Raw genomic sequence first — 24,273 nt, forward strand, 5'->3', positions numbered from 1 at the left:
AAATTTGAAGATTTGATAGCAATGTTCACTATGTTTGACAGCTGTGGAAAGATTATAATTCCTAATTTACATGGACAAATTTGTCATCTCAGTATATATCAGCATATTCTGTAATTACATAGAAAATACTAAAAGAAAGTATGCTATATTGGAAATTTCAAGCATCTATGTCAAAAAATACCTAAAAAAGTAATAAAGAGAAAGTGGTAGCTGAGTGAAATGAACATCTAGGCTGTAATTATCGTCCTATGACTATCTGGTTAAGTATATACATCCAAGAGATGGACCACGCTAATTATAAGTTTATTCCTTTAAGGTAGTGTTTGACTAATTACGAAATAAATTAAAAAAAATTAGAATTTGTGATCTAAAATGTAACTTTTTTCTTGATTTTTTCATCATTGTTGCGAAGGAAAATTAAAGATATTTGAAAAGCTTGATTGACATGATAATTTTAAATGTGTATGCATTCAGTGTTAATAGTGTTATTTTAAAGTTCATGAACGGTATATATAATCACAATGTTATAACATACTAAATTACACGATCGTATAAAAATGTTATTATATTGTCGGTGCATATAACACAAATACTTTGCAAAATAAGGGGTATATGTGCAAGTTCAACATGCCAATAATAAATTAGGGGTGTACATGGAATTGAATTAAATGTTTGAATGGCAGATGTAAAACAATCAACGTGACACTCTTACAAAACCTGCCAAACCAAAAATAAAATATTCTATTACGACTTCTCAGTAACCGTACTTCTAGTACTTCATTATATATAGACACAAATTGTGAGCTTGGGAATTAATAGTATAAACGATATATCATTATAAGCTTCATCTTATTTTTAACAATCATGGTGCTACTTGCTATTGAGCTGAGTATAGCAGCTATAATATTTATTATAGCACATATTTTTATTACAAAAATAACCACTAGCCGGAGGCGGCGACTCCCGCCAGGTCCCATGGGGTGGCCGGTAATCGGAGCACTTCCACTTTTAGGTGCTATGCCACATGTGTCACTTGCAAAAATGGCCAAAAAATATGGACCTGTTATGTATCTCAAAGTTGGAACATGTGGTATGGCTGTTGCTTCTACCCCTAGTGCTGCTAAAGCATTCTTGAAAACACTTGATATCAATTTTTCCAATCGTCCACCCAATGCAGGTAGTTAATTTTGAATTTTCTAAATTATTATATGTAGTAGAGTAAATTAAATGAATTCATATGGCTTGTGATACTTTTGTTCTTCTAGATAAAACCTTTGTTGATGAAGTTTTGGGATATTATCTATATTTTAGAATAACGGAAAAATTATCTCTCTAAGTGACCTATAAGTTAAGGATGCGAGTCGTGAATCAACTACTGATACTTACATTAGGATAGGCAGCTTACGTCACACCCTTTTGGGTGTTGGCCTTTTTCCGGATCCTATCGAACGCGATATCCTCGTGCACCCAGCTCCTCTTTATCCCGGCCATGTTTAGAATAATGGAGGATGCAACTCTTGGACACACAATGAGTTCATCTGAACTCAATATATATTTATACATAACTTTTATATATGAAAAAGCACTATGATTTCAACAGGTATTAGATCGGAATCCATAAGTTTAAAAATACGAACTTTAGAAGTCATTGAATGTATCATACTTAAATCATGGATCCACCGATGTTCTAGAATTTTCTTTTGTACTTCCTAGGTGATAAGTCTTATCTTGAGTTAAGTTTAGAAATTAATTACTTTTGCAGATATAAATACTCCCTTTTATGTATCATTTGGTATCAAGTTCTAAAACAAAAAAAAATCTTGAGTCGAGGGTCTATCAAATAGTCTCTCTATCCAACAAAGTTATGGGTAAGATATGCGTACATTTTACCCTCCTCAAACTCCACTTATGGAATTACGTTGGGTATGTTATTGTTATTGTATTTGATATCATGTGAATTAAAGAAAAAGTTCTTTTAGAATCTTGTAACAATTAATCTATTATACTTGTTAATCCTCTAAAATAGGTGCGACACACTTGGCCTATAACGCCCAAGACATGGTTTTTGCACATTATGGACCCCGTTGGAAGTTGCTAAGGAAATTGAGCAACTTGCACATGCTAGGTGGAAAAGCCTTGGAAGATTGGGCAAATATCCGTGTCAATGAGCTAGGTCACATGCTAAAATCGATGTTCGACGCGAGCCGGGAGGGCGAGCGGGTGGTGGTGGCGGATATGCTGACGTTCGCGATGGCAAACATGATCGGACAAGTAATATTAAGCAAGAGAGTGTTCGTGGACCAAAAGGGGGCTGAGGTCAACGAATTTAAGGATATGGTGGTGGAATTAATGACTGTAGCGGGGTATTTTAACATTGGTGATTTTATTCCTAAATTAGCTTGGATGGATTTACAAGGAATTGAAAGAGGGATGAAACGTTTGCACAAAAAGTTTGATGATTTATTGACTAAGATGTTTGATGAACACAAAGCAACTAGCTATGAACGTGAAGGGAAGCCTGATTTTCTTGATGTTGTTATGGAAAATAGAGATAATTCTGAAGGAGAAAGGCTCAGCACAACCAATATCAAAGCAGTTTTGCTGGTATGTATCGTCTAAATAGTAGTAACTTATGTCATTTATTTACTTGAAAGGTGTGTTACTTGAACTCTTAAAAAGAATCATTGATATGTGATAACTCGGACTCTTGAAAAGAATTATCGATATGTGATAACCTAAAAAATAGGATAATAGTATGCCGATTAAATTGCATGTATAGTTTAGAAGTCTTGACATTTTAGTGTATGAGTTATAAACTTAAATTCTTGCATATATTATGTTATGGAGTAATTACTTTTTTTCTTCTATAACCAGGCCAGTCTCATTTTTTCACGGTCAAAGAATATTCCTTCAAACTTTGGGATAAAACAAAGGAAAGATAACTTTAAACCAAGGGTGTGTTTTAATGCTAGGCCACGTAACAGTACCCTCTCTCATTAAGTGAATGATTTTTTCAGTAGTTTTTCCTATGTTGCTCACTCTACCAAAATGATATCGTACTTGTATCGGATTCTTTAAAAATATGCTATTTTAAATGGATTTGGCATGTACCCGACAATATTTTTTAAAGAGTTCTCTTTTGCACAACTTCATTCACTACCCAAAAAAAAAAAAAAATTAGATGGACAACTTTTGTCATTAAACAACAAAATTTTGTTGCTAATCCGATTTAGCGAAACATTAGCGATGAATTATCAATAATGTTAGTCATGGTCTATTTAGCGACATATTAACGACAAATTTTGTAGCTAATTCTTATTTTTTATTTGTAGATCGGCAACATTGCCATAAATGGAAATGTTCTATATATATTAACCACTACTTTCTTTTTTCTCTCATTAATTTTCTGATGTATTTTTCTTTGTCAAAATTTTGTTGCAGAATTTATTCACTGCTGGTACGGACACTTCATCTAGTGCAATAGAATGGGCACTTGCAGAAATGATGAAAAATCCCAACATTCTCAAAAAAGCACAACAAGAAATGGACCAAGTCATTGGGAAAAATAGACGTTTGATTGAATCTGACATCCCAAATCTCCCTTATTTTCGTGCAATTTGCAAAGAAACATTCCGAAAACACCCTTCAACACCATTAAATCTCCCTAGGGTATCAAACGAGCCGTGTGTAGTCGATGGTTATTACATACCAAAAAATACTAGGCTCAGCGTCAACATATGGGCGATAGGACGAGACCCCGACGTGTGGGAAAATCCGCTCGAGTTCGATCCTGAGAGGTTCATGAGCGGAAAAAATGCGAAGATTGATCCGCGGGGCAATGATTTTGAGTTAATTCCATTTGGTGCAGGACGAAGGATTTGTGCGGGGACAAGAATGGGAATAGTGATGGTGGAGTACATATTGGGAACTTTGGTTCATTCATTTGATTGGAAATTACCAAATGATGTTATTGAGATTAATATGGAGGAATCTTTTGGATTGGCTTTGCAAAAAGCTGTCCCTCTTGAAGCTATGGTTACTCCAAGGCTACCTTTGGATGTTTATTATGCAAATTAAAACCTTATTTGGTTTCAATTTGCATAATAACGAAAATTTGGGAGTCGATTTGGCTATATATAGATATTGATAATTCTATATTTTGAAGGGGTAATTTGTCTTGTAATTTGTTTGGCTTCTTCTAATTATAATTAATTCTTGTGCTTGTGGAAAATTGTCTTAGTATTATTTGTTGGATTTAATTGTTTTGTCATATAGTTTGGTACTTTGTTTGTCCATGCTAGACAAGAAAAGAATAAAAAGATTGGAATTTTTATTTTATCTTTTTGTTCTTTTATTGGAATTCCTTGCCTTAGACCTTTGATCTATTTCATAATATTCAGAAGATTTTTAAGAATTAATAAAAGGAGGATAGCAGGCTTGCATGTTAATTCAAGTAGCGTGTTAAAAATGTCACATGATTTGAACAAAGTTAACAAGCCTTGTAATAGCATTAAATTTACCACTAGGGTCAACAACCGTCATGCAAGGAAAAGAAGGCGAAGTGCACGAATATTTGTTTCAGGATCACTATTTAAGTCATACTTGCAGTGTAGTAAAAAGTTATAAGTCTATCAATTTCGTAACAATTTTAGATATATAGTGTTTGAAATTGTACTGAAGTGGATAAACGTGTAGGGTACATGTGAAGCATTTTTTTGCGCGGATTGTCCCTCTTTTGGGGTGGTCTTTAATTTTTGTCCCTCAAATTGGTGGTCTTTAATATTTACCCTTCGCTTAACACCCAGATGTCCTGGGTTCGAACCCAGGCTCAGTGAGAAAAAGAAAAAAAAATCACAAGCTAGAAGTAGAGATTCGCAAGGCTAAGGCAAAGTTTTACCCAAAATTAGGCCTTAAGGCAGAGGTTTGCAAAATTCCAGTAATTTTTTTTTTTTTTTTTTGCCTTAAGGCAGAGTTTGAAACCCAACTTATGCCTTGCGAATCCCAATTTATGCCTTGAGATTTTTTTTAAAATTTTTGACTGAGCGAGGTTCGAACCTGGAACCAAGAGGCTTTTAGCGAAGAGCAAAAACTAAAGACAACTGATTTGAGGGACAAAAATTAAAGACCACCCCCAGCGAAGGACAGTCCTGCAAATTGCCCCACCTTGGGTGACCTTAATTCGCAAGCCCATTTTCAATAACATTGGGCCACATATTCTAGCTCACCTTTGTTATTAGGGAAAAGGACATTATGTGTCCACTCAGCCAAACAAATCCCACATTTGACTACCTTGTTTTGGGCTTAATCCCACCAGAGTCCATTTTCGCCTAAATTAATGCCAAAAAATGGTGGCCGGCCCAAAATAATGCCAAGACCGGCGGCCCAACACCCGGTGCACTTTTAAAAATAATAAAAAAGACTTTTGTGGCGACTTAAAAACGTCGCCACTAAGGAACACACTTTAAAAATCAGCTTTTTAGTGGCAATTAAAAAAGTCGCCACTAAATGTTAAGTATTCCAAAACATGTATAATATGTGTATATTTAGTAAGAAATATCTCAAAATATGTGTAATATATGTAATATGTGTATATTTAGCAAGTATATACAAGAATGATACATTTTTATATACATATGTTGGAATTATATATACACTTTATATACAAGAATGATACAGTTTATATACATATGTTGGAATTAATCATACATTTATTATACATTAATTATACGTTAATTATACATTTATTATACACATATTATACAATAATGATATGATATTTTTTTTACATATACAATAGTGATACATATTATGTACCACAATGCTACGGTTTCTATGATACATTTTTTATACGTATGATACACTTTCTATACAAGACTGATACAGTTTATATATACATGTTGGAATTATATGTACACTTTCTATACAAAAATGATACATATTATATACAAAAACGATACAATTTTCTATTCTATAATACACATTATATACACAAATGATACATATTATATACAAAAATAATACATACCTTAGTGATTCATATTTTATACAATTTCTATACATTAGAGATAAGTACTGATACATATTTTTATACACAAATGATACATAGTATATATAAAAATTGCCTCAGAGGTTTTTGGGATATTTCTTAAATATACACATATTATACATGTTTTGGGATGTTTAACCTTCAGTGGCGACTTTTTAAATTGCCACTAAAAAAGCCGATTTTTTCAGAAGGCCCTCAGTAGTGGCGACTTTTAGTCGCCACAAAAAGTCTGTTTTTTTTAAAGCGCCTGGGCTTTCAGTGGCGACTTTTTAAATCTTTTGTGGCGACTAAAGACTTGCTACAGATTTTGGCTAGCGGATAGAAATAGTTTATGGGCTAATTTTTGGGTTTGGAAATAGATGGGCCAGCGCGTGGATTATTTATGGCCCAGCGGCCATTTATATCCTTTTCCCTTGTTATTATGGCCCAAAAAATTAACATCAATTCTCAAGCCCACTTAGATGAAGTAACACTTTTTGAGTTGAGCTAGCTCTCCATGCTCCTTAAGCATCACACCTTACACAAACACATCCAAACATAAAATTAGAGGAAAACAACAAGAATGAATAAATGTAAGATATTACAGTTTATTTTAGCATTAAAAAAAAAGTTAATGGCCCAAAACACACCTGAACTATCACTTTTTCGTGAGTTTGCTACCTGAACTATCAGATGTGTGAGTTTCCTACCTGAACTATCACCAACTATTTATCAAAACACACATCAACTATTAACTGTTCATTTTTCCTACCTGAACGAAGAAGGTGGTTGAGAAATGAATCTACCAAATAAGTTACATTATTTTGTATGATGATGTGTTGATGCATAACATAAAAATGATTAGACATTTAATTTATCGAGCTATGACATTTAATTAATCGAGCTATGTGAGATGTTTTTTGGCCCTATATTCTGAGTATGACATGGGAAATATAATGTGTTTGCACTAGTGGAATATACATATTTATAATCTATGATAATCTTAGTATATAGACTAATTATATATGAATTGTTGATTTGTATCCTTTCTTGAGTCTAATTGTTCTACATTTAGTCCATTTGAACTCATCTCCTATCTTATTCACAAGTTTAAGTCTATCTTACGCCAAATTTCCATTTATGGATACTATGGAACTTACGCCATCGACAAATTTCCATTTATGGATACTTCGTCATTCCTATTCACTTAGACACTTTTTTGGTATGAGCAAAACCAACAATTTTTGAATTAAGTGGCCAATTAAAGGCTACCAACTCAATTAAATTACTCATTTTAATTGTAAATTCACTAATTTGTAGAAAGATAGTTCATTAAAAATTAACGATGCGTAATTCTCTTGTTGGTGGAAAGGGCAAAAAGTGTCTAAGTGGAAAAAGGAATCGAAGGTCTAAATGATGAGCGTGCATCTCAATGGGTTTGGCCATTTTTTTAATCGATATTGAATTACTTGTTAGAAAGATAGTTCAATCTTTGGAAAGGTGTCGGGCCTTATGAGCGTGCATCTCGCATATATTGAATTACGTGCATCTGCCGCTCCTTTCAAGTGAGTCTTTTTCATAGATATTTCCTTTTAGATCAGGAGTTCTATAGGGACCGTTATCGTAAAGTTTTTAAAATTTGTTACTTAAATAAGTGGTTGATCGACGTCGTTAGGCATTCCACTAGATTGAATTAGTTATTTGATAAAAAATTATATGTTAATTTTTGGTGTTATCACAAAGAGCAATAATTGGGGGAAATGGAAAAGAGTCATGATTCTTGAATTATACTTAGCTAGATCTAGATTAATTTGATACATACATTATGGTCCTTGCCACAATTAGGCAAATTGTACTTCATTCTCAAACCATAACTTTATTTCCAATTCTCATTTCTTGTGTCGTAATTGCTTATGTCATGGTTCATGACACCTAAAAGAATAATTATTATTGGCATCCAATGCCTATAAAAAACCTACAAATGCATTATATTTGTAGTTTTATATTACTTCGCTAAGGTTAATTACTATATACTTTCACTTTAATCTATTACTAAACTATCGTATATTAATATAATTTGGTGTAAATATTGAGTGTGGATAATTCTTTTTGAAATGATTGCTTGAAAAACTTTGATAAGCTTAGGGACCATTTTTTAGGCATGACTGAGACAATATTGAATATTCTGTCAAATGATTGAAAATTTTAATTACCTTTTTTTTCTTGGTGACAACTGACAAATAGATAATAAGAGTATTCAAGAACAAATGTTATTGGATTTTTTTTTTTTTTTAAAAAAAAAGACTTTTTTGGAGATGTAACACCTCAGACCTTTAACTTAAGTTTTGACCATGACTCTAGACTTAGATAACCAGATAAAGAATGTGGGAATTGGAAATTTCTCTTCAGTTGTCAGATGGGGATTTATGCCTCAGAATACAGACCGTATTTCAGTATACGGCCCGTATTCCAAATCGTAACTTGGCATCTAAATCACTGTGCAATTGGCTCAGGAAATTTTATAGTTAAATACAGACCGAATTTTGAGATACGGATCGTATTTGATGGTCGTATTCGGTAAGGAGTTGTACAGTGTTTCTGTCCGTTGAACATGCTTAATTACGGTCCAGGTTTATGGACCGTAATTCAGAATACGAACCGTATTTTGGTCCGTATTTCTCAGCCCGCACTAGAACCTATAAATACCTGGTTTCAGTTCTAATTTTATTTTTACCAGTTCCTAAAACCCTAGCAAGACTTATTTCTCCTCTCCAACCCCTAGAACTCTAAGGTAAGCAAGTTCTACACATTCCAATCAAATTCTATCATGTATTTAGATAATCTAAGATAGAATTCATTGTTCTTAACCTAGGGTTTTCATGAAAACCCACAGATAAGGTTTGAGACACAGGCTTTTAGGTTCTTCTCAGAATTCAGACTTTTGGATTGAGGATTGTGAAGCAAATAAGGTATGTGAGGCTAACTATCTACGTTAGGGAATGTTCATGATTCTCCCTACGCCTTATTCTTCATACTTATCAGTAAATTGACTCAGAATACAGTTTAGCCCTAGTTTCTTGAATAGTTGTAGAACTGTTATCTTTTAGGCATTATAGTTCAGAATTGGTTCATGGTGATTAATTTGAATATCATGAACTCAGTACGTAATCAATATAGACTTGTGAATTGTATCTCATGAGTCTCATTATGAATACTTAGAATTATTATGAACGATTACACGCTTTATCTTCATAATCAGAATCGCATCATGTTATCAGTTATATATCAATCTCAACGCTTGTTATTGAAGACCTGTATTAGGGCATCAGGCCCACAGATATGGACCTAAGGTCACAGATTATGAATACGTATACTTAGGCATCACGCCACAGATTTTGCATACGCATATTATTATTATGGACCTAAGGTCACAGACAAATAAATGTGTTATTCATTATTCGGGACGGGAGTATCCATATCTTTACTTCATTCGTTCTCCGATTATCAAGCATTTCGATTCCGTTTCGGTTGTTTATTATTTCATTCGATTTGCTTTACATACCAGACAATTCCGGTGTCCGACGTCACATTTGCTCAGGGCCTACATCTCATGATGCAGATAACGATATACAAGGTGCAGACACAGCTCGCTAGGAGGCTTTCAGATTCGCCTAGTCGGTGGTGAGCCTCGAGTTCTCCGAGGCCCTACCTTTATCTTTATATTCGATCGTTAGCGTACGTATTTCGGTATTAGGTATGCGGGGGGCTCATGTCCCGAGTAGTCGGTCGGTATTTCCTTATTTCAGTAGAGGCTTCATTGATTACAGCCAGTCAGATATTTCAGTATTTTGTTGGAATATTGAGTTAGCCCTTTTGGCTACTACTTATTCAGTATTGCAGACTTTTAGTATTTCTTCCGCACAGATATATTTCAGTCAGTTATTTCTCACTCGATTAGCATGTGTTTATCATACTTAGATATCAGTATACCACATGTTGATCCAGCCAGCCAGTTAGTTCGTCCGATCACATGCAGACAGGCACCGAGTGCGGTGTTACGCCCAGGCCATTGCTCAGGGCGTGACAGGAGAATAACTTTGAGGAAGCGGTTGTGCAAAACCAACGGGTTCCGATAGTTTTACTTTTTGGATTAAAATCTGCGAGTATTTTTTGTTGTTGTGAATATCCTTTTTTTTTTTTAATTGAAATTTTCCAGGTCGTCTGGGTGTTATAAATCAGAAAGAAAGTACGCAAGAAGAGGTCTTGGCCTTAACCTCTGATTACAACACAAGGATAAAACTTTTATCCTTCAAAAGAGGGAGGTGAAGCTAGAACAAATACATTCCATCCCTCGCAAAAGTTAGACTACCTATACAACTAGCTAACAAAAAATATTTGCCTTGTCATATTTGTTGTGAATATTCCAAATAAATATTTTCTGCACAGTCCCTTCCAGTCAAAATTTTGAAAAACTCAACCAAACAAGCCACATTCTGCAAACTTTTATCCAAAAAAATAGTTTTTGTGCCTCTACCTCTATAAACAAACGAACGTGTTTATGAGTCGATTCATAATGATCAAACACTAATTCTTTGTGCCTCTATGCAGAGGTGAATCTACAATATATTAATATAATTTACGAGTTCATGTGAATTTGGTAAATTTTATCTGGTCATATTTTATATGTATTAAAAGATTCACGATATCTATAAATATTAGGTTGTGGATTCAGTTATGATAACATATTAACTTGAGGGCATTGTATGAATCCATAAACTTTAAATTCAGAGTCCGCCTCTACCTCTATATAGCCCAACTCTACAAAGAAATCAAAGGCCTCTTATCAGCATGGGTGGATCTAATATAGAAGTCATGGATTCGGCAAAACACGTACTATTTTTTTTGTCCGCAATTATGTGTATATGTGAAATATAAATTTAGATAGGATTAAATACATTAAATACATATCTTAGAACATATACTATTTGAATTCTGAATCCGTCAATACTTATTAGTTGTGATTCTAAAGCAACAGTGACTTCCACGAAGATGAATTTAAATTAGGGGTCCTCTATGCATGTTTGAAATTTGTTAATATGTGTATAGTGCCATGTTAGACGATCAATTCCAACTTTTGTTATTTTTTATGTGGACAATCACATCACATATATCTATAACGCGCTTTCTTTTGGTCCAAATGAATGATATGACCTCAATTGGAATTTTGGGAGATGCTTTGATATATTGAAGAAGATATATCATTACTTAGGAAGTTGTTAAACATTATTATGACCAAAAAAATCACTACCATCTACCAATGATATATATCGTCAATCACCACTATCAATTACTATTATCATTAGTTATCACCTTCATTCAATATATAAATTAATTATTGTCATTAACCATTACCATCACTAATTACTATTGTCAGTCAGCACCCATAACCATCTATATTAGCCATATCACCACCACCGATCATAATATAATCTCGTTCTAATATTTTGTTATGGAGCATGTGGTTTAATTCAATACAAAATGACGAACCTTAATTATCAGAGCTTAACATGTCTGTAATTCTGTTGAAAGAGAGGATGCCTCTGGAGTGAGGACATAGAAGATATACTATTAGATTAATTAATATCTTAACCCCTAACACCCTCGAGCCCCGACCCCCTAACACCCCCCACCTCACCCACTCCTCTCCCACCCCTCTCCCACCGTTCACACACGTAGTTGCTTGCCTAGATTATATTTAAATACTATTAGGACAATATTATTTTTTATTTACTTACCGAATAATTAAAAAGTAAATAAGAAAATTATTTATTTTTCGAGAGAACATTTTCCTTCATACCAAACACATCCTTTGACAATTAACTTTTCCGAAGTTGTGTGGTATATATTGTATAGAAGATTCCTACTACACTATTTATTAACTTATATACTAGACGAGCACTTTGTTGAAGTATAAAGTAGTTAGAGGGGCCAGTTTGTATATACTGAAAGTTAGAGGTGTAATGTTATGTATTGATTAGTTTTATGAGATATTAGTTAGTCGGTTAGTTGCTTTAAGTATCTTGTACATAGTAGCTGTTTTAGCTAATTGATTCAATACACAGATAATTTCAATTTCGGACAAACTGAGTTCTCTCCCCAAAATCTCGATCACTACCAAACTTCCATGAAGTAGAACGATGAACTTGGTAACATGAGCATAATGCACGTTAGTGGAGAAGAAGAAATTTTGTTTTTGATACCCTATCCCCTTTTGTATTGAACTATTTTGCACTAGACTTAAAAGAGACAAATTAATTTCAATAAAGGTGTCGTCCCTGGGTGTAACTTTATCTTTTGTAGCGAAAAGAAAAAAAAGAATGATATCCTTAATACTTATCCTCTAATCCTTCCACACTACTTAATGACAATAGGTACTCTGTGAGGGATAATTCGGAATTAAGAGTAGCGTTAAAGCACATGAGTGAGATTGTACTTTGGTTGTCCCTCATCATTAGAGAATGCCAGATCAGGATTCTTTTTAATTTTGAAATTCTGTTTAGTATTTCTTCTTAATTAATACAATTATTGTATAGCAGGACTTCGTCAGAGTAATTTATTAGTATATACCCGTGCAAGATCAATTTAAATGTAGAGTACTAATTAAATATGTAAGTACTTTCTCATTATTGAAGAAATTAATAGAGGATGAATATATATATCAGAGGGAGAGAAAGGAAGCAAGTATAGAGTTTTTAATTGAAATATTATCATCATTTTAGGGATCTTTTAATGCATGTCCACGTTGGGAACAGATTGGTATGGGCAACTAATTAAACGACTTAAAAAGCTGGATTTCAAACTCATTTGCTGATCTGCACAGATTTAGTATTAATACTTCGTGCAGATAGTAGAACGTAATGTAGGTTGAGTTTAGAGCTTTTGTTCATTGGAAGTACTTTCTCAAATGGCTCTTAAATAACAAACATAAATTTTAAGGTTATTGATTTATGATCTTACATCCATTGATAACTTTAAAAAACTTTTTATACTATATGTATATCGGTGCAATCATTTAACTTACTAAAAATGTTACTCTTACTTAATTGTTCTATTTTCTAAATTACTAATATTACTAACTTGGTAATGTGAAAAAAAAATTACAATATCCGTGTAAACGGAGGACAAGAGAGAGAGTTGAAGAGCTAAAGGCAAAGTAGGTTGCATGATCTTTATTAGTACATATCCCGTAATTGGAGGAATTTGGAATAAACTCATGTCCACATAGTCAACAACAGAGTTGAGTTTTCATGTGGCATTCATATTATGATAGAAATTACATATACACAGTTATAAACTATGTATAGCAGCATGTGTGTGTCGATTTTATATATGAAGCACCTGAAGTTGAAAAAGGCATACTTCACTTAGTCTTCCAAGTGAGTCATGATGGGCGGCATGCATTTGGTTGACATCCACTTATATTAACATGTTACTTTACATATCACTGGCTATTGAATGAATCTCTTAATAATATTCTATTCAAGTATTCGTACACTTGACCACCCTTTATTCTACTAAATAAAGTGATGATTAGAATTCTAAATTCTTATAACCTGTTCATAGTTGTGATAGCAAATTTTTACGTGGAACGCAGAAGAAGAAGTAATCTATTTATTTCAAGCTTTAGAAAATTAATAGTTCCGGCAATTGACTCGATTCTTTTAAATTATTTTTCATTATTAAGAAAAGATAACAAAGATAAAATACGAGCTTTGTTATTTCAAGATCAATCTATTCATTCGTCTGGATAATATTTTTCCTAGCTACTTTATAAGAAAAAACCTTTTGTTTTTCTTGCAACCTTTTGTTTTTCTTCCAAAATTGCAGTGTCGTGTTAATTGTGTCTAGTAAAGCCAAATTATTGTAACAACCAGTCAGTTGTCAGTTATGGTAATGATAAAGTTTCATAAAAGTCTCTTAGCTTTCTATGTCTATTTTCAACGAAACTGGAATAGTGGTCATAAAAGGTCACAACAAGATTCATGATTTGAAGTCACTTTTTAGCAAAAGAGGAATCTTTTTTATTTTTAGAATGCACTTAACCAGAAGTTATGCTATCACTAAAACTCTTCCTCTATTTAAAAAAAATAAAAATATATAATATTAGAAAATTAAATAAATCTATCTTATATATACTTACTATAATTCTTCTGTTCAAAATAAGTGTCAACTTATCTTTAGCACACCCCTTAAGAAAATATATACTAACTCCAATGCAAATTAAAAATAGATATTTTGATTAAACTATCCTTAATTAAATACTAGTACCTAATTATATAGTTTCTTAATTACTTAAAAGACTCCCTTATCTAAAAGGGCTAAATCTGGAATAAAATAATTAACTTCTTCTTGATTATGTAAGTGAACACTTAATTTAAACTAAAATAAAAAAACTAAGTGAACACTTATTATGAATCGGAGGAGTATTATCTTTAGGATGCAATCAACAAAACTAGTTTCGAGGCCATTGAGATTTGAGAATATGTAGTAGTAGCTAATGGTATACTGTACATTATTTGTGAAAGCTATAGACGATTTGAATGTGTTTTTGATCTAATTAAGGACCTATTTATAGGTTGTTAATTGCTAAATATTTGGAAGCCAAACCGGTTAATAGCGGCATTTTATACATAAAACTTGTCAATTTGGCTAATATCTCACTTTGCCTAAATAACAACGTCTAAAAAAAATATTAATAAATTACTACTATATAGAAGCATGGGTTAAAACCCATGCTTGTCAATAAAAAAAAAAAAAAAAAAAAAAAAAAAAAAGTGTGGTCCCCATATTAACACCAACAAATATTAAAAAAAAAATGTAAAAAAAGAACTCATCATCTTTGGATCCCGTATTAACAAAATCAAGAATATAAAAAAAAAAAGTGAATCCCATATTGTAAAAGAAAAAGTGTAAACTTTGTATTCGCAAACACTAATATAATAAACTTTAGATACGGAAAGACAAACTACAATGATATTATATTAATCGTGTTTTATATATATATAGCAAAAAAAAAAAAAAAAGTGTGGTCCCCATATTAACACCAACCAATATTAAAAAAAAAAAACACCAACCAATATTAAAAAAAAAAAAAAAAAAGAAGTAAAAAAAGTGGAACTCACCATCTCCAAACTCACGGAAAAAAAAAAGTGAATCCCATATTGTAAAAAAGAAATGTGTAAACTTTGTATTCGTAGCAAACACTAATATAATAAAGTTTTAGATACGGACAAACTACAATGTTATATTAATCGTGTTTTGAATATATATATATATATATATATATATATATATATATATATATATATATATATATTATATGCATAAAAATAGTCAAACTAATAATGTCCAAAGGGTGGGCCCCATACTAAACAACACCAAGCAATATAAAAAATAAAAATATAAAAAAAAAAAAAAAACCATAAACCCATGCTTCGTCGTCCGTTGTCCCTTAAAAAAAAAAGGGTGTGGGCCCCATACTAAATAACACCGAGCAATACAAAAAAAAAAAAAAAAGTGGAACTCACCATCTCCGAACTCATGGGAAAAAAAAAGTGGACCCCATATTAACAAAATCAAGCAATATAAAAAAAAAGTGAACCCTATATTAAAAAAAAATATAATGTTAAAAAAAAAAGTGCAGACTTTGTATTCGTAGTAAACACTAATATAATAAAGTTTTAGATACGGAGCACAAACTACAATGTTATATTAATCGTGTTTTGAACATAATATATATATATATATATATGCATAAAAATAGTGCAAATTAATAATGTCCAAAAAAAAAAGTGCACCCCATATTAAAAAATCAAACAATATTCATATAATTTTCAAAGTATCTCATTAAGTCAATAATGATGGATTCATTGCCACGTGCGTATCAATCCATTAGTGGGAGGAAATGAAATTGCTTTTCTTCAAAAGGTTAAGTAGTCAAACCATACAATTTTTTTTTCCTATTTCGCCATGTCATTTATTTGTTATGTTTACTAAAATAAATATACTTAAAATATTTATATTTTAAAATAAGATAGAATTTAATTACTTTTTTATTTTTATTCTTACTCTAATAAATGTGAAAAGAGATTAATGTCGTAAAAAAAAATATATCAAATGGAGATCAAATAATGAATAAGGTAACTTGTCAAATTATAATTCTAATCGGCGTTTTCTTATAAAACCATGCTAAAGACAACATGACAAGTAATGAGCTAAACCGAGAATATTTACCAAAAATTAAAAAATAGTATTTCTTCGTTTAAATAGAAAATCAATTTCTACTTTGTTTCGTTTTAAACATGTAAAATTAATTTAATAATTTGAATTAGAATTATCCAAATCAAAATTTGATAAAAAATAATAAGTATTTTACACCTTTAAATTAATCGAATTAAAATTGAAAGTATCCGACGCTTAAATATTGTTATTGTTTTATCTCAAAGAGAGAAAAATAGTTTTTTTAAACAAGTCTTCTCTTTTAAAAAATATTAATAAATTTACCGATTTTGTATTTAGCAAACATACGGAACAAACTACAATGTTATATTAATCGTATTTTGAACATATATATATATATATATATATATATATATATATATAATCACTATCCAAACACAACTACATAGATGCGTTAGAAAATAAGCGTAAGCCGTCTAGTTGAATTATAGAAATATGGACGTAAAGTGCAAGAGATTGTAATTGGAGATATAATTAATTCAATAAAAGTATGCTCTCTAACATCTTAAAATTTGAGATGAGATGTTTACACTTCAACATGATAGTAGAGTCAAACTCCATAATAATAAATATTTCTCAATTATAGGGATTGAAAATGGTTATTTGTGAATTTTATTTCAAAATTATATGTCTCAAGTTCGAACCTAGAAAAATGATAAAATCTTAATAGAGGGAACTTTCCCTTTTAATGGACCTTAGGCCGCATGAATCTGGATTGGGATTTCAAAACGAGTACCGGACAACAAATAAGAAAATAATAATTTTTTTTGTTAGATAAACCATAGAATCATGCCCACGTGGTAGAGTGAAACACTTATAAATATATCCACAGTGATAGAATCACTAACAAACAACATTCTACCAAAGTCTTTAATTTTTCCAACGAAAATGAATAGACTTTTCTTATTCCATTGGCTTCTTTTGCTTCTCTTATTCATCTTCACCAAAACCTCAATTTCTTCAAAACCCCATAAAATCCCAAGACTCACACCACTTCTTGAAAACAAACTTCAAAATTCTAACACCCTTTCTTCTTCTTCAAATCTTCCAAAAGAATTTGAAACTTATTATTATAAACAAACACTTGATCACTTTAATTATGGACCAAAAAGTTATTCAACTTTTAAGCAAAGGTACATAATTAATTCCAATTATTGGGGTGGTTCTAATTCGAGCACTCCAATTTTTGCCTATCTTGGTGCTGAATCTCCCATTGATAATGATATTCTTGGTGTTGGATTTCTCACTGATTTTGCCCCAAATTTTAAGGCTCTCCTTGTTTACATGGAGGTAATTAATTCATTAATTCCATCAAGTATATCAATTTTTTTTTTTTTAATTATCACCATTCACCCAGTGTGGTGATGGGGGGTCGACCTTATTTATTAAGGAACTAACAATGAGTACATGAAGAAACATGGTTAACATTAACTCCTCCAAGATTACAAATTTATGACTAGATTATAGTTATCCTATTTTATTTTGTTTTCATGTTTTGTTATGGTGAATGGTAACTAAACTCTTATATTTGTCAGAGTTCTAAGAAGGAAAAACTCCTAATGAGAGTGGAGTCATCCTTGTTCAATGCATGGATGTCAAATTAACATTTTTTTTTTGTTGAAAAATTATACTGTGTAGATCAATGACGAACGCAGAATTTTCACCAAAGGGTTCAACATCTACTATATATATTACGTAAAAAAAAAAAAAAAAATACCTTCTGTCCCTCTAGCTCTGCCCCTGGTATAGATATGTAATTTTTTTTTAAATAGATATACACTGATCAGGGGCAGAACTAGGGTGGTAAAGCCGTAAATGAAAGGTTTTGCTGGAAAATTGCACTTTATATACAAGATCGAAATTATAATTTTTATGTATACATAGCATATATTGAATTTTCTTGGCTTCTTCATGTGCTTTTTTTTAATATTTCGAATTTCAGTGGTGAATTTTAGACTATGTCATTGTATATACTATATGTCACGTTAAATCCTCTTGATTTCTTTATACGTTTACTTCTTTATATTATGACTCTTATCAGTCTACCTCTGACACTAAAGCTTTCCCTTAGTGGGCCAGACACATCACGAATTCCGATTAGTCGATCGGATCAATTTATTTTTTATTTTTTATGCTTTAGAGTTTCATTTGGTTAATTTTTTTATTTTATTTTTACATTCTATTTTCAGCATAGGTATTATGGAAAATCAAGACCATTTGGGAGGACAATGGAAGAAGCACTAAAAGATAAAGATACTAGAGGTTATTTCAATTCAGAACAAGCTATAGCAGATTATGCAGAAATTTTGTTACATATTAAAGAAAAATACTCAGCACAAAATTCTCCAATTATTGTCATTGGAGGATCCTATGGAGGAAGTAAGAAAAAAAAAATCCCTTCTTAATTTCCTTCTTTTAGTCTTTTTAGCTAATTTAAAGTTTGAATTTTATTATAATTCTTTCTCTATTTTTTAATGTTTTTTTCATTTTTTGTAGTGCTTGCTTCGTGGTTTCGAATGAAGTATCCTCATATAGCTCTTGGTGCTTTAGCTTCATCAGCTCCTATTCTTTATTTTGATAATATCACTCCACAAAATGGATATTATTCGATTGTGTCTCAGGATTTTAAAGTAAGAATTTTTTTTTTCTTTATTGTTTTATAGTATATTTTATTTTCTACTTTGTTATAACTAACAAGCTAAATTCTGTAATTATTTCAGCAAGCGAGTAAGAGTTGTTACCGAACTATACGCAAATCATGGTCAATAATTGACAAGATTGCTTCTAGAAAAAATGGACTCTCCTATCTCACTCGGAAATTCAAGACTTGCAAGTAAGTGGTAGTGTTTTTCTTTCTCTTTTATATATTTCTAAAAGAATTTAAGTTACAGTATTTACATTGGACGTGTAAGAAATTTTTACATCTTTAAATAATCCTTATCTTTTTGGTAGGTAAACTATCTTATTTCTAAGATTATATAAATCTCATATATTAAGAAGATTTTTATGTAGATATTCTTCATTTTAAGAGATTTATAGCCTGTTTGGTCAAGCTTATAAAAATAACTTATTTTAAAAAGTACTTTTTTTCAAAGTACTTTTGGCTAAATGCAGTTTGTGTTTGGCCAATTAATTTAAAAAGTACTTTTGAGCAGCAATTAGTGTTTGGCCAAGCTTTTTAAAAGTGCTTCTAAGTGTATTTTTCTCAAAAGTACTTTTCAAAAAAAAGTGTTTTTTAAAATTTTTTTTTTTTTTGAAAACGAAAAGATTTTCAAAAACACTTATTTTCTCTCAAAAGCTTGACCAAACACCTCACTTTTTTTAAAATAAGCACTTATTGAAAAAATAAGTACTTTTGAGGGAAAAATAAGCTTGGGCAAACTGGCTATTACTTGTAGATATACTTCGAGTGACTTACAATCTAAGAAACTTTTATACTATCTTTTATTTGTTGTAACAAGTAGTACAATCATTTATAACTTAATTGAAGTTATATAATATAACTCTCATTTAATTTAACTTATATACACCGTCAGCGTAAGAAATTTTTAGGCCATCCGGTCACTTTTATCTATTATAGCAAGTAATCTATCTTATTTTCAACATTATGAATTCCACATTTTAAGAAAACTTATCTGTAGATAATACCGCCAAGAAATTTTTACACCATCAAACCACTTTTATCTGTTGTAGCACTAATGTAGATATACTTTTGGGATTCTGATAGTGCATTTTTTCTTTTGCATTGATGAGGTAAAAATTTACTCCACCTGGTGTTCACACCAAACTAATGAAGTTAACTTTACAAGTTAAAAATTAATGTGAAAATACAGGCTACTTAACCATGATTAAGTGATAAATATATGTATAAAAGACACATCTTATATTTGTTAATTTAGTATAAATATCCTGTAGATAAGTATTTATCTTGTGACGATGTATATGACTTAAACTCTGTCTCCTTTCTCCTTTTTATTTCTATATTTATATTCAGTATTTATCTATTAATCTTGATTTCTTGGAATTTCAGGCACTTGAATGATTCATTTGAGTTGAAGGATTATTTAGATACAACATATGCAGAAGTTGCTCAGTATAATACGCCACCAAGTTACCCAGTGACAGTAATTTGTGGAGGAATTGATGGCGCACCAAAAGGAAGTAAAGTTCTTGATCGTATTCATGCCGGAATTGTTGCATATGAAGGAAATTTGTCATGTTACAAGACAAATCCCATCACTGATGAAACAAGCTTGGGATGGGAATGGCAAGTAAGTAATAATTAAACACTAATTTATTCAAGAATTTAAATTATATGCAGTGACAATAGACAAAGATATAATTTACACTACATCAGGTTATAATAGGTTTGGTATTATTTTTATCACGTTATAAATCATCAATGTTTATAGAGATCGATTTACTTGTGATTACCTTATATATAAGTGATCGTTTGATTGTGAGCGCAGGGGCATATTCAATGTATTTACCTATGGGTTCATCTGAACTTTTACATTTTGGCTTAGGCTATATATATGTGTTAGAAAAGTCTTAAATATGTATGGAAACTAGATTTTGAACCTAGTAAATTTGATGAAAGTGGTAGAATCACAAATTTAAACTCAAAGTTCAAATCTTAGATCAGCCTCTGCTGGCCGGGATGTGACTTAGTGGTCAATGAAGTGGCTGCAGACCTTGAAGACCAAGGTTCAAATCACGGCAAATTAAAAAAATAAAAAAAATAAAAACTAGATAATTTTTTCTCATCCGTCCAAAATCTTAGTGGGCGAAGTTACCCGACAACTATACCGGGGGAGGTCCAAACACCTGATTGCGGGCAGCTAAGGGTGTGCATAGAGTGGTCATCGAAATAGGTGTAAACCTTGGAGACAGGGCTTAAACTCTAGTAGATACAAAGAACACTAGTTTATGTCTTCACCCCCTACGCCTTGGTGGACAAAGTTATCTGTTATTGCATTGATGGCGAAGTAGTAGATATGCAATGGAATAGCCGAGACACGAACAAGCTGGCCTGAACACCAAATATTATTATACAATAAAAACTGAACTGATTGCATATATTTTTTTACACAAATTGAAATTTTCGTTTTATTAAATAATTTTATAGATATTTTGAAGTAAATATAATTATCAATAACTTGTTTAATTATTTTGCAGACATGCAGTGAGATGGTGATGCCTATAGGGCGTGGCAAAAATGACACAATGTTCTTTTCTGCTCCTTTTAGTTTGGATGACTTCATAAACGATTGCAAGAGCACGTATGGTGTCTCACCTCGTCCACATTGGATCACAACTTATTATGGAGGACATGTATACTCCTTTTTCATACTTCAATTCACTTTAATTTATTGCCATAATTACAATATTTTTATTTTCTTATTTCTCATCCGGTATACGCACTGACACACGCACAACCACGTGTATATATATATACACAGTACTAAATACAAGCTAAGAGACTTTCTGACGGAAATTTTCGAGGAAGGTCCATCAGAAATTGACTCGTCGGTAGCTAATTCCATATCTTCGACGGATATTTTTCAAAAAAAGTTCATCCGAAACTTGTTTTTCTTAAGTAACTTCAATACTCTTTTTGGGATTCGATTAATGCGGGTTCATTTCCAGGAAGCTATGTAGCTCGGACTTCTTCAAAAGGTTGTCGGGTGCGTGTCGGATCCTCCGAAAGTAATATTTTATTTTTGAAGGATCTAAACACGAGCGCGACAATATTTTTGGTGAGTCCGAGCAAACATTGCCAGACAATTTCACTTTGAGGTTAAAATGTTTCCTATCAAAGGCGCAACTCTATTCTCAACGCTCGACCCAAGACCTCTAGTTATAAATAAAGGATCCTTATCACCTAATCCCAATCTTTAGTGATAATTACAACCTTTCATCACTATGTATGTCTTTTCATGTTGCTTTTTCTTGATATGTGAACTTACATGAGTCAATTTGCAGGACATAAAATTAATTCTTCGTAAGTTTGCTAGCAACATCATCTTCTCTAATGGGCTAAGAGATCCTTATAGTAGTGCAGGGTAGGTGATTTTCTTTTCCAAAGTTTTTTCCTTTTTCCATTGGTGACACCTGACATGCTTCACGTTTTATTTCTTGAATTAATCTTTTTTTGTGTTTTTTTTTTCTTTCTGTTTTAGGGTTTTGAAACACATATCTCATAGTCTACGAGCTGTCCACACGCGTAACGGTATGCCATTATTTACTTTCCAAACAAATGTAGTAATAAAGGAACTCATGTTGTTGTTTGGTAGAATAGGAAATGTTAGTAAAGGCAATCAACATCAATAATGAATTTTACAATTATGAGTTGTCATTTTTAGTTCAATATGTATGTGAAAAGGATATGTACTTAATCAGACTACTTATAAGATAATCATAATTTTTTTCTGATAAATATTAATTAATGACCTGATAAAAACGGTAATTAAATTGCTATTTCCCATAAAAATCATACCGATAGAGGATAAATTTATACGTAAAATGTCAGACAATTGAACTAACTTTTTTCTCGTGTAAACGATGTAGGGTTGTGATGAAATGGATAGAACCCTTCCACCCTTAATAAGAGACAACTACTAATTCTGATATAGAAACAATGCCGGCCACTTCTCGCCCCTCTTTTAAAAGCTTCCACTGTCATGGAGTTTCAAAAACTTCACAGTAGAAATTCAAAATGACTAATTTTCAGTTATAGGGGTTGAAAAGTGGCTACTTGTGAACTTTACCCAAGCGTTTCCCCTTTTAATGTGCGAATAAGGAGTGAATCAATACAGATTAATCAAGGCCCCAAATGAATACCGAACACCTAGCGGAAAACCAAAAGAGCTTTATTTTCGTGCAGATATATGTTGACTCTAATTTCTTCTTATTTTTTTTTCTTCTTTTTGTAGGTTCCCATTGTCTAGACATTCTTTCTGCAAAGCCAACTGATCCAGAATGGTTAATCATGCAAAGGAACACTGAGGTTGAAATCATTGAAGGATGGATAACAAAGTACCATGCTGACCTCCACGCCCTTAAGCATGGAAAAAAGCCCTGAACATAAAGAAAGAAAAAAGGAGGAATAAAGAAGTTGCTCGTAATGACTGGAGTATATATTAATGATGAAAATTACATCTTTGAAGCAGAAGAGAAGAATCTCGCAATTAGTATTTTAGCAATACCATAAAATGTGAAAAAATGTTGATTGCAACAATTGTTTTCATCTTTGTGAAAATATTGAGATAGTAACATAGAAGGTCACCCAACTATGGGTAATTATCACCCAAAGTCATTTTTTTTTTTTTATAACAATAAACCCAACTTTTCCTATATCACATCAAAAGTCACCCACTTAATATTTGGCCAATAAAATATGACGGGCATTTAATTTAGTCCACATGGACTTTTTTTTTCTTAGTCCACATGGCAGTAAGACTCGACCCGACCCAAACCCAAATTAACCCTTATTAGCTCTATTCTCTCTTAATTATAGTAGAGTTTAACTCTCTCCGGAAAAAATTGGCCCATCATTTTATTGAAATCGTGTCGTCTTCTTTTTCCTTCTCTAAGGCGAACTCCATAAGGATTTTTTAACGGCAGTAAGTAAATGTAGTTCCTGAAGTCTGGTCATTCCTTCCGACCGATAAATCGTATTCCTATCATATATCGGTAACATTAATAATTAATCAAAATAGGAGGACCCTCGTTTCTCTGATGGTCCGTGCAACACCATTGACATAGTTGTCCATTTTCGCATTAAATAATGCATGTGGGGAAGAGATGAACCCCCTTTTGAGATCTCATGGCTTTTGACTTCAATACACCAGTAGTTTCAAGTTCTGAATTTTTGTGAGAGCAAAAAGTTTCCCTCGTGATTTTGTCAAATTGAATAGGGTTAAGAAGGATTAATTTGGGTTGTGGGT

At 31.9% G+C, this 24,273-nt stretch overlaps 2 protein-coding genes across 2 annotated transcripts; both read left to right on the forward strand.

Moving 5' to 3' along the window:
* The first annotated feature begins 807 nt into the window (after positions 1-807).
* On the forward strand, positions 808-4,338 carry LOC132065393 (flavonoid 3',5'-hydroxylase 2). The gene is made up of 3 exons (XM_059458784.1): positions 808-1,177; positions 2,027-2,604; positions 3,442-4,338. Exons 1-3 carry the CDS (start codon positions 865-867, stop codon positions 4,075-4,077), a joined length of 1,527 nt encoding a protein of 508 aa, XP_059314767.1. The 5' UTR covers positions 808-864; the 3' UTR covers positions 4,078-4,338.
* A 12,866-nt stretch (positions 4,339-17,204) lies between these two features.
* Positions 17,205-23,571, forward strand: LOC132065398 (uncharacterized). The gene is made up of 9 exons (XM_059458787.1): positions 17,205-17,614; positions 18,514-18,703; positions 18,821-18,954; positions 19,045-19,157; positions 20,355-20,595; positions 21,503-21,658; positions 22,310-22,389; positions 22,507-22,556; positions 23,260-23,571. The coding sequence occupies exons 1-9, from the start codon at positions 17,213-17,215 to the stop codon at positions 23,406-23,408; spliced, it is 1,515 nt and encodes a 504-aa protein (XP_059314770.1). The 5' UTR covers positions 17,205-17,212; the 3' UTR covers positions 23,409-23,571.
* The last annotated feature ends 702 nt before the right edge of the window (positions 23,572-24,273 follow it).

The sequence above is a fragment of the Lycium ferocissimum genome, chromosome 7, assembly GCF_029784015.1.
Source record: "Lycium ferocissimum isolate CSIRO_LF1 chromosome 7, AGI_CSIRO_Lferr_CH_V1, whole genome shotgun sequence".
NCBI lineage: Eukaryota > Viridiplantae > Streptophyta > Magnoliopsida > Solanales > Solanaceae > Lycium > Lycium ferocissimum.

Bases quoted from the DNA above. Each gene is read 5' to 3' on its own strand.
- LOC132065393 (XM_059458784.1), top strand. From the start codon at position 865: ATGGTGCTACTTGCTATTGAGCTGAGTATAGCAGCTATAATATTTATT. The intron at 1,178-2,026 runs GTAGTTAATTTT...CCTCTAAAATAG, and splicing joins CAATCGTCCACCCAATGCAG to GTGCGACACACTTGGCCTAT. The intron at 2,605-3,441 runs GTATGTATCGTC...ATTTTGTTGCAG, and splicing joins ATATCAAAGCAGTTTTGCTG to AATTTATTCACTGCTGGTAC.
- LOC132065398 (XM_059458787.1), top strand. From the start codon at position 17,213: ATGAATAGACTTTTCTTATTCCATTGGCTTCTTTTGCTTCTCTTATTC. The intron at 18,704-18,820 runs GTAAGAAAAAAA...CATTTTTTGTAG, and splicing joins TGGAGGATCCTATGGAGGAA to TGCTTGCTTCGTGGTTTCGA. The intron at 19,158-20,354 runs GTAAGTGGTAGT...TTGGAATTTCAG, and splicing joins CGGAAATTCAAGACTTGCAA to GCACTTGAATGATTCATTTG.